Raw genomic sequence first — 11,606 nt, forward strand, 5'->3', positions numbered from 1 at the left:
TGTTAGGTTTGTGAAATAATCCTCCTAACTAATACCTTTTGATCCGACTGCGCACGTGAAAATCACATTCATCCAGAGCAAGATGCCCATGATGGCAAAAACCCCTTTCATCTTTTTTTTTGATAATTTTAAAATTAATTTAACAAGGGATTATTAAATTTATTAATTATTAGTTTAGTTTCATTTATTTTCTAGTCAGAGTGATGTTTTAAAAAGTGTAGTTTGCTCTTTTTTACATTCATCTAACACAACCCCTAGTTGAAAGAATTGGAAACCTCTGGGTTTCTGAGGCACGCCAAACTTAAGGGCTTGTTTGGATTGAGGGTAACAGGGGTGAGGGGAAGGGAGGGTAACTTTTAATATTGTTTAGGAAGTAAGGGTGTGTTTGGATTTTAATGGGGTTAAGGGAAGTTAAGAGAAGCTAGGTGAGAGAATGGAAGGGAAGGGAAGGCAGTTCCCTTCCCCTTGGTTACACCCCAATTTGGGGGGTAACAAATTTTATACTATTAGGGGGTGAACCAAGGGGAACTAGGGTGAATAACTTCACCTTCTAAATGTTCCCAAACAAGGTGAATGGTTCCCCTAACTTCCCTTCACCCTTATTCCCCTCAATCCAAACAAGCCCAATGTTCTGAACTCCATGAACATCTTTTACATATTTTAAATAGGGGGCTGTCTCAGAATCATTCAAACTTCAAAGGGGCTTTTGTGAAATTTACCTTACTCTAAACCTTTGAACTTGAAAAACTCAACTTTAGATTATTAACCTTTTCCCTCCTCTTGTCACAGGGATGGTAGACTACCTGATTTCTTACAGTTGCCTCACGATGACGATAATGAACCATCAGACCCTGTCGTGATGTGCACTCAACATATGTGCCCGATACGAGTACACTGGCACTTGAAAACTAACTATAAAGAGTATTGGAGGGTTAAAGTGACAATCACCAACTTCAACTTAGTTAAGAACTATAGTGATTGGAATTTGGTGATACAACATCCAAATCTGAAGAGCTTAGTGCAGGTTTTCAGCTTTAACTACAAGCCTCTGATCGAGTATGGCAATATCAGTGAGTGCTCATTTTTCCTCATGCTTTTAAGTTCCAAATACTAAGATCATTATTTTTTTCTGGCTGAGTTGTTCATTGCTGAAATGTATTGAAAGAAAAGAATCGATAGATATTTGGTGTTACCTTAGACATTTAGAAAAGTCTGTCCCAATTTCACTTCACATGTAAATTAATTTTGATTTTTCTTTGGATTAAATGAGTCATGTAGACTTCAGAGAATATGACAGCTTTCTCTTAAAGATTACAATACAATACATTTTTTTATGACATACTCTATAAATTTAAAAATAGGATGCTTAGAAGAAAATGAACATTGTGCTAATCAAAATAACTGTCGACGTTTAATAGTTCAAACTCTAAAACTCACCTAATTGCTTATTCTTTTTGAACTTCATGCGTAATTGACAAGCCTTTTGTACACGTGCGCACATTTGTTTTTTTGTTGCAGTGCATTTCATGTACAGGACATGTCTAATGATAATTCATCTAATATGACATTCATCAAGTCATGGCTGATATTTGCATTATTGTTTCGATACTGTAAAATCAAATTACGAAACCGTCTTGCTATTCACATCTCTGAAATCATCTGATCTCTTTTTCCTCAAGGAAAGGCCTGAGCTTTAGTTTATCTCCAGTACATAAAACTGACATTTACAAAACTCGAAATGCACAAGGAGGGAGGTGCGGAACAAAACTCGAAATTTGCATAAGGCCTTCTAATACCGTGTAACAGCTGGAAGCTGATCAAGCCATAACTCCACTAAACATGAAGCTCTACCCCTGATATTTTCTTCAGTCTGACTCTTTACGTTGGAAACGTGAGATATCTGATCTCACTCTTCCGTCCTTTTTCAGATGACACAGGAATGTTCTGGGGAATCAAATACTACAACGAGATGCTGCTACAAGAGGGTGAATTCGGCAACGTGCAGTCTGAGATGCTACTGCACAAAGATCCGGGCAGCTTCACGTTTCAGGGAGGGTGGGGTTTTCCTAGGAGTGTTTTGTTCAACGGGCATGAGTGTGTCATGCCGCCTCCAGATACTTACCCTTCACTTCCACGAGGAAGCAATGCGGTTTCTATATCGGGTTTTAGGGTTTCATTTGGATTGTTATCATTGTTTGTGTTCAGTGTGTGGATATTGTTATAGAGAAAAATAGCATGACATTTTTTTTTGGGTTCAGGGATTGGATGTTTGAAACCCTTACAGTAAATGTTGATTATAGATTAATTTCGCAAGGGTGTTTTGCGCATAACCCCCAAGCATTATTTGTCTCACATAAATCCTCTGTCATTTACAGGCTACATATGGCCCTCCCATGATTTATGACATTTCTTTCTCAAGATAGTTATTTACAAATTACAGGTGGGGTTGGGGACGAAAATATTAAACTTCAGAGGGTTATGCCGCAAGAGCTCACAATTTGTCGGAATGCAAAGTTAGGCCCCGTTTGTTTTGTTGTTTTTGCAAGTTGAAAGCCTGCAACAGCCTGCAAAAGTTCTGACAAAGTCAGAACTTTTGTAGCTTTCAGCTTGCAAAAGTTGCAAAGCAAACGGGGCCTTATCAATTCTCATACAATTTTGAAGTGTTTGCGAAAGAAACTCTATACAGTATGAGTTGCTCAACTCTAGTTCAAATCTTAGTGGTCACACATTTATAAAAAATTCTAAAAAATATTCTTAAAAAAAGAAAAAGAAAACCTCTATATGCATTTCAACTAATGAAGATGTTTTAGTTGAGAAGAAAATTGTTGGGCATTAGGTTGGATTGAAATTACAGGTAGCGTCATCGGGTTGGTGAGGATCTTGGATTATGTTGAGTATTGTTGCGGGTTGTTGGCGAGGCTTGAGCATTAGAGACATGCTGCTTCTACAACTTGACACCATTGTGCAGGTTTGCTCTTTGCATCCTTAACACCATATTAACTTTGAAATTTTTGATGCAGTGAGGGTGACTTTAAAAGTATCCTTTGGCACATAAACCCTCTAAATCTTGCCATGTTTACAAATTTATTCCATATTTTACATATTTGCTAATTTATCTCCAAATATTTCATGCTAATTTTATACGTCCCCTCAATTTTCAAAAGCCACTCATATACCTTAGATCAAATTGTGTATAATTAGATTGAGAGAAAGAGAGAGGGATCTCTCACTCTCTCTTTCTCTACCAATTTATCTAATTATACATAAGCAAAACTAATTATTATCTAAAACTAGTTATGTTAATCAGTGGTATATTAGTCACTGAAATCCATGGGGTAGAAAAGATCAGGGGTTAATTTCACATAATCCCCTAGATTTTAGTGGGTCCACATGACCAACCTGAACTTAGGGGGTTTTCACATAACCCCCACGAATTAGGGGTGAGTGTGGGTTGGTTCAAACCGCGGGCCGAACTAGCCCAGCCTAGATTGGTTCAAGACTCGGCCTATCCCTCAATGGGCTAGGCTCAACTCAGCTCATGGTATACCTGGACCGTGGGTCGGGCTGAGTTCCACTCTAAAGACGCGGACAAAGAAGTAGGGCCGACCCACACTCAATCCAGCCTGCATTAAGTGATAGTTACACTTTGATATAATTTTAGTAGCAACTCGATTAAAATTTGGAACTCCAGGTTGTTTGAGTTATAACTTTTAGCAATAGTAGGGATTTTCTAAGCTTTTTATTCAGTATGTTGGTGAATATTTGTAATCATTTTGATTTACTAAAAAACACTAAAATTATTGTGAAATTTTTTTGTCCTTTGAGATGTCCATCACCAGTTGTAAATTTATAAGGTTTAGCCTTTTCGAAAAGATAAAATATAAGTTTCCCTTTTAAAACTATACATACTAATCTAGCGAAAAAATTAAAAAGAAAAAAATTTGAAAAGGGAAAAAACTAAATCATACTCCCTTTAAAAGCACGAGTTCGGAAAAATCTTTCTATGGTCAGTATTATCCTTAACTTTTTTTAATATTACATTGTTATCCTAATCTATTCTAATTTTAATTATATCTTATCTAATTCCACGTGAACTATCTATAGGTTAACAATTTTAAAAAAAGTTATTTTGAATATTTTACTTAAATCTTAATCTATTCAAATACTAATTATATCCTATATTAACTCCATATGAACTACCTATAGCTCAAAAATATAGAAAAAATAGGATTATGGTCAGTATTACCCTTAGTTTTTTTTTTTGAATATTACATTGTTATCCTAATCTATTCTAATTTTAATCGTATCTTATCTAATTCCACGTGAACTATCTATAGGTCAATAATTAAAAAAAAGATATTTTGAATATTTCACTTAAATCTTATTAATCTATCCAAATACTAAGTATATCCTATATTAACTTCGTATGAACTACCTATAGCTCAAAAATATAGAAAAAAATAAGATTAAGAAATTATACGTAGATAACATATTATAATACATGAAGCATTATAAAAAAAACCAAAAGTTTCGAAAATTGCATATAATAGCCTTAAAAGTTTAAAATTACACAAAACACCTTGACTTTTTAAAACTTAAAAACAAACATGATATCTAAAAATTTAAAACTTGTAATTAACACCATCAATATTTTAAAAATTGTAGAAACAACCTTAAAAGTTTAAAGGCTAAATTATATTTATATACCTTATGTGTTTCCCTCTTGAAGCAGTTATATACCCTAAGTTACAAAATATAGCAAAAAAAAAAAAACCTGAGTTGGCAAAAATTTATAAGTTGGTACATTCTATTAACCAGCTGTGAGAATATTCTCTGGAATATTCTCACGTGCTGGACCTATGACCAACTTGAATACTTCTTACCCTCATTTACTATATTACCTAACCCCCCCCCCTCGCGCGCGCGTGCACGCAAATTAGATTATTTTCATCACCTACCCCCCCCCCCTCGCGCGCGCGTGCACGCAAATTAGATTATTTTCATCATCATCATCTTCTTTTCGTGGCCTCCAAATTCTTTTTCCTCTTTAATATGTGTAACAGTAGAAAATAAGAGCTTTCACTATGGGGGGTTAATTCCTAAAGAGGGGCATTATTATCCTTTCATGTATTTTTTAACACCGTTAGCTAAATTTAAACAGTTACCAACTCAGGATATTTTTTGCTATGTTTTGCAACTTAGGGTATATAACTACTATAAGAGTAAAACAATAGGGTATATAAGTGTCATTTAGCCATGTTTAAATTATAAAAAACATTCTAAAATTCAGAGATTTCAAAACTTAGAAATAACATAAATGGATTTTAGGGATTACCATTAGGCACATAGAAATTTAAAATTAGTAAAAAAATAACCTCAAAGTTACAAAAATTACAAAAACTCTCTCAAAAGTAAAAAAATATTAAAAAATTATAAAATTTTAAAACTTATAATTGGTACACACCAATTTAGATATTATCAGCAGATTGCTAAAAATTTAAAATTTTTAAAAAAACCACCCAAAATTTTAGTAATTATAAAATACCTTCAAATTTTTAGAGTTACGAGAAATATTATAACATTTAAAAACTTATCACCAATACATGAAACATGAAAATTATAAACGCCCAACTTAAAATTTAAAATTTTCATAAAATACTATCAAAGTTTAAAAATTACAAAACACACCCTCAAAAGTTTAAATCACAAAAAGGCTAAAATTTGGCAAAGAAAAGAGGAAATGTTTGATATTATTACATTAAGATATAATAGGTTAGCATTAATTGATTATAATGTATAAACATTTATCTCTAATATTGATAATATTTATTTATAAAGTAAAAAAAACAAAGAGTTATGTATGAAGAAACTATCAGAAAGTTCAGATATATCCTTTAAAAGAACTAAGTTGTTTTCATTTCAAATGGAGAAGTGAAGGAAATAAACTCAAAATTCAGAAACATTCATGAATCACCTGAATTGATATTGATAAAAATCATATCGAGCAAAGAAGCACTAACCGAGTTCTCTTTGAAGAACATATTGAACAATTATGTCCTAATTTAAAAAACATTATTCATGAAAAGTACAAGAAAAATTAGTAAGTACTTATAAATTTTCATACTTTATTCTAAAAATACTGAAGGAATAATAAACTTAATATAAAATTTCATATAAATAATCTTGCAATACAAACTAAAGTGAAGCCATTGATCAACTACATTGCGAGATATAATAAACTAAATAAGATGAGAAAAACCACTATAATTGACAAAAAATATGCACATGATACTTAGTTACCATAGTGTGAGTAAAAAAATTAAAATATTTTCCTTTTCTCTATATAGTGACACGACTATGCAAGTATACTTATTTGGGGATATGACTACCAACGAAAGATCAATTTTTAAGAACACGATCAAATATAAACATGTAATAGTACTGTCAGATTTCAAGATCTTTAAATATGAAGGTAACATATTTTACAACTAAAATTCTTATTAAATACCACTAAATATAAAATTCATCTTATACATGTCTCAAATTAATTTGTATGAAAGATATGCATGTCATCGTAAATTGTGTTAATAATATATCAACTTATTGAAGAAATAAGAGATAGATAAGCAAACTAAGCAAACATCCATATAACACGATAAAAAAAAATATTGCACTTTAAAACTAATATGCATGGCTCATTTAGAACAAGCTGCTAAAACGAAAACATCTCCATCAAGGCTCTTTATAAATACAACACAAATTTAGAATATTTAATATTTTTAAAAATACCTTAATTTTTTGAGTAAAATCACGAATATTTAGAAGTGATTTTCATGAACTCTTTTAATTTTTTTATATGGTTATGTGGATGCTTTTATCATATAAAAGTGTACTAGAGTTAGCATTAATATTTTTTTATGATTTTTTTCTAAAGTCTATCAATGATTAGCAATAAAATTTATATTCTCTTTAGTTTCATTCTAGCCCACTTTTAATTAATCATCTTATCTTATTAGGTTTAATTATTCATCCTTCTTTTATAACATTATCTTTTCAAGTGTTTTTCATTTTTACAACATTATACCTTCTTAAGTCAAGCTTGGTTTCATGCCGATTTAAATAACAAAAAAATTCAAATTAGCTTTAGATTATAGTTATTTCTTATCAATTCAATTATTACATGAAAATTTTAAATTTAGTGAAGCCTATTCAAACAAACATTAAAATAAATAAATAATCACAATAGAAAAGTTTGAAAACATAAGTCAGAAAAACAATTAAAGTGGAACCGAGATTAAAATTTTAGTAAAGAAATAAGTCAAAAATACTTAATCATAATATTTAATCACGTGCATTGCACGTGCATAAATCATAGTAGAAAAAAGAGTACGACCAACATGCGACCCGAACCGTCTTGCGCCGGATCCTACCCGGCCCATCCCCACGTGGACCATGGGCTAGGATTGATCCAGGCCCAAATCTAGGGACAAAATCCTTAGCTCAGCCAACCGAGGTTCGCCCAAGCCTGGGTCTAAACTGGTTCGGATCCAAAACCGATGGGATGGTTCATGGGTCAGACCCAGCCTAGCCATGCCTATCTATTTGCAAATTACATGTTGGAGGATCCTGTGAAAAAAATTCAAAGTTGAAGGTGTTTTGTGAATCACCACAAAATTTAGGAGGACCATGTGAAGTAAATGTATTTCGGAGAGGGGGTTAAGTCAAAAACATCCAACGGTCAGGGATGTCTTATGAAATCAACCACCCCCCCTCCCAAAAAAAAAAAGAAAAAAGAAAAAAATGCTTCTAGTCCCCAAAAGCTAAGAAAACATGCTTCCCACCCCTAAGACTTTGGGTGTTTTACCCCCAAAAATAAAGATTATGTTCTCTGAGCCCCCAAAACACAAAACCCAATAGATTAAAATATGTGAAGACCATAATATCCTTCTCTCTCTCTTTATTTTTTTATTAAAATATGATGAAGATTATTTTATTATTTTCATTTTCTCTCTCTCTTTATCATGATGTATTGAGATGATAGTTGAAATGATTGATGAATATTATTTTATTATTTTCGTTTTTTATTATTTTTATTGTTTATATTGGGAGATTGTTAAAGTTACGAGTTAATTGTTAAGGTTACGAGTTAATTGTTAATGTTACGGGTCAATTGTTAAGGTTATGAACCCCCCTCTCTCTATCATGATGTTACTTTGATGATATTGAAATGATTGAAGATGATTATTATTTTATTATTTTCGTTTTTTATTATTTTTGTATTTTTAGAATATTCATTGTTAAGGATAATGGCTGGTTGTAAATGTTATGCATTGATTGTTAATGTTACAGGTTGGTTGTTAAGGTTACGAGTTTAATGTTAAGGTTATGAGTTTGTTGTGTAGGTTACGGATTTGTTGTTAATGTTACAGGTTTAATTATTAAGGTTACGGGTTTAATTGTTAAGGTTACGTGTTTAATTGTTAAGGTTACGGGTTTAATTGTTACGGTTACGGTTTAATTGTTAAGGTTACGGTTTAATTGTTAAGGTTACGAGTTTAATTGTTAAGGTTATGAGTTTAATTGTTAAGGTTACGGGTTTAATTGTTACAGTTACGGGTTTAATTGTTAAGCTTACGGGTTTAATTGTTAAGCTTACGGTTTTAATTGTTAAGGTTACGGGTTTAATTGTTAATGTTTACAGTTTAATTGTTAAGGTTACGGTTTAATTGTTAAGGTTACAGGTTTAATTGTTAAGATTACGGGTTTAATTGTTAATGTTACGGTTTAATTGTTAAGGTTACGAGTTTAATTGTTAAGGTTACGGGTCAATTGTTAAGGTTATGGATCCATTCTTACTCTCTCTCTCTCTCGTAACCTTAACAATTAAACCGTAACCTTAATAATTAAGCCTGTAACCTTAACAATTAAACCATAACTTTAACAATTAAACCGTAATCTTAACAATTAAACCCGTAACCTTAACAATTAAAACCGTAACCTTAACAATTAAACCCGTAACCGTAACAATTAAACTCGTAACCTTAACAATTAAATCCGTAACCTTAAGAATTAAACCCGTAACCTTAACAATTAAACCGTAACCTTAACAATTAAACTGTAACCTTAACAATTAAACCCGTAACCTTAACAATTAAAACCGTAACATTAACAATTAAAACCGTAACCTTAACAATTAAACCGTAACCGTAACAATTAAACACGTAACCTTAACAATTAAACATGTAACCTTAACAATTAAACCCGTAACCTTAACAATTCAACCCGTAACCTTAACAACAAATTCGTAACCTACACAACAAACCCATAACCTTAACAACAAACCCGTAACATTAACAACCAACCCGTAACCTTAACAATCAATGCATAACCTTTATAAACAATTGACCCGTAACATTAACAATTAACTCGTAACCTTAACAATTAACCCGTAACTTTAACAATTTCTCAATACAAACAACGAAAATAATATAAAACGAAAATAATAAAATAATTCTCATCAATCATTTCAACTATCATCTCAGTACATCATGATAAAGAGAGAGGGAAAACAAAAATAATAAAATAATCCTCATTATATTTTAATAAAAAAAGAAAGAGAGAGAGAGAGAAGGGTATTATGGTATTCACATATTTTAATCTCTTGGGTTTTGTGTTTTGGGGGTTCAGAGAACAGAATCTTTATTTTTGGGGGGCAAAACGCCCGTTGACAAAGTCTTAGGGGTGGGAAGCACGTTTTCTTAGCTTTTGGGGGGTTGGAAGCATTTTTCCCAAAAAAAAACATGTGTGTAAGAAAATTTGCGGCAAATTAGCAGAAAAGCCCTTAAACATGTAACGCCTCTAATAACTCTCTAGTTCTGAAACTGTTTATGAAAGGAACCCCAACTTTTGAACCGCCTCCGCTTCAAGCATCTCAGGAGTTGGTGCGCGGCCCTCACCAACTGCTTGCCCAGCGAAAACTTCCCAAAATTCTCGATCCAAGCTTTGACGATGGTGCCTCGCAATCCTCCACCTCGATCTCAGCTCCTCTCCAGTGGAACCCTAGGGCTCTGTTTGCTGCTGCTGATGACGATGGCGGTGACGATGGCTGATGGCGTTCGGGGGCAATCGGCGTCCGCCTTCGTCCAGAACGCGATTTACTCGAACAAGATCACCATCTTCTCCAAATCCTACTGCCCGTAATCCCATCTCCCCTCTCTATTTCCTTTTAAAATTCGACCTTTTTTTTTTCTTCTTCTTGTGATCTTCATCGGATGAATAAGCAATCGCAAAAAGGTACGAGCTTTTGTCGCTTCTTGTAAAAATAATCGCCTTCTTCATTGACCCTTGATTAAAAAACTGCAAGCTTGACCCAATTGCTGCCTGTTGGTACCCCGATCAGTTAGAAATTACGCCCCTTTTCTCAAGATGTGGGTTTTCGTCAAGGAAATGTTCTCATTTTTTCAGGAATTTGTGTAAATGTGGGAGATAATCACTGTGAATTTTGGCAATTTTCCCTGATAAGGCTTGTAGCATACTAGAGATGGTAATGTAATGCTGTAAATTGTTGTCACGTATTAAAAATTGCATAGAAGCAGCTTCCGAGCTTGAGCAGAGTTGCAGAACAAAGGGGGAAGAACCAAATGTGAATAAAACTGGAAACTAGTTGGAAGTTAGTGTTTTACATGTGTATACTAATTAGATGCTCTGATTCATAGTGTTTATTACGCACCGTCCTGCAAACAATGCGTCGATGGATATATTTTAATGTTAAGCTATAGCTTAGAAAGCAACAAAACTTGGAGAAGTTTGGTGATACGCCCAATCTTACATTTAGGTGATTGCAAATCTGGGTTGGCTTTTGTTCTTGTTGTACCATGAGAAACGTTAGGTGAATAACCAAATGCATGAAAAAGGAGAATCAGAATTAAGCAGTAAACTAAGTACAAAGTTTTCTAATATTGTCTTCATTTCCCAGCAAGTTTGATGGATTATGTTTATGGGGAAAATCTTCAAGTAAACATTATTAGCACTTAATAATGAATAAAACTCTTAAGCTATATCTATGCGGTTAGCAGTCATTGTTAAACTGTTAGTCTGTTACTTTAATGGGGCTTTGGCTCAGTCTATGATGTTTTGCACACTGTTACATAGAGATATATACATAAAGGCACACATGCACGTGTGCTCACGCACACGTATTATATAGTAAATGGGGGCTTGTGTGTCTTCACAGTGTCTGTTGGTGTCACTGACGTGGCTATATTCAAACTGATAACTATGATTTGAGTGTGTTGATGATCTGAACTGAGTGGCCTTGATGTGTGCTACATGAGCAACAGATAAGCCAACGATGTGGAGGGACACACAAGCCCCCGTTTACTCATATGTATCGGAAAAGGGAGTACTGTCGCAAGCGTTTTCTAGCTAGTGCATTGCTGATGTGGCAACACACCAATTGTTGTAGATAAGATGTGAGTGAGATTTGAAGAAAGTGACTGTAGTTTTACCCAAAAAAATAAACCTTTGTCATTCTAACCTGACTGCAGCTTCTCTTCCTCACATGCTAATTGTCTCCCTCTTCTCAAGAAAAAGACCCCAATTCTCTT

General features: G+C 33.3%; 2 protein-coding genes across 2 annotated transcripts in view; both read left to right on the forward strand.

Moving 5' to 3' along the window:
- LOC109839546 (COBRA-like protein 7) overlaps positions 1–2,270 on the forward strand; it is a 4,639-nt gene extending 2,369 nt beyond the window's left edge. The window contains exons 5-6 of the mRNA XM_020408021.1: positions 790–1,070; positions 1,929–2,270. Coding sequence (XP_020263610.1) covers positions 790–1,070; positions 1,929–2,224 — 577 coding nt within the window. The 3' untranslated portion in view covers positions 2,225–2,270. The remainder of the gene's footprint in view (positions 1–789; positions 1,071–1,928) is intronic.
- The window catches only part of LOC109839547 (monothiol glutaredoxin-S6-like), a 4,120-nt gene continuing 2,411 nt past the window's right edge, over positions 9,898–11,606 (forward strand). Inside the window, exon 1 of the mRNA XM_020408022.1 lies at positions 9,898–10,196. Coding sequence (XP_020263611.1) covers positions 10,009–10,196 — 188 coding nt within the window. The 5' untranslated portion in view covers positions 9,898–10,008. The remainder of the gene's footprint in view (positions 10,197–11,606) is intronic.

The sequence above is a fragment of the Asparagus officinalis genome, chromosome 4 (assembly GCF_001876935.1).
Source record: "Asparagus officinalis chromosome 4, Aspof.V1, whole genome shotgun sequence".
NCBI classification, from domain to species: Eukaryota; Viridiplantae; Streptophyta; class Magnoliopsida; order Asparagales; family Asparagaceae; genus Asparagus; species Asparagus officinalis.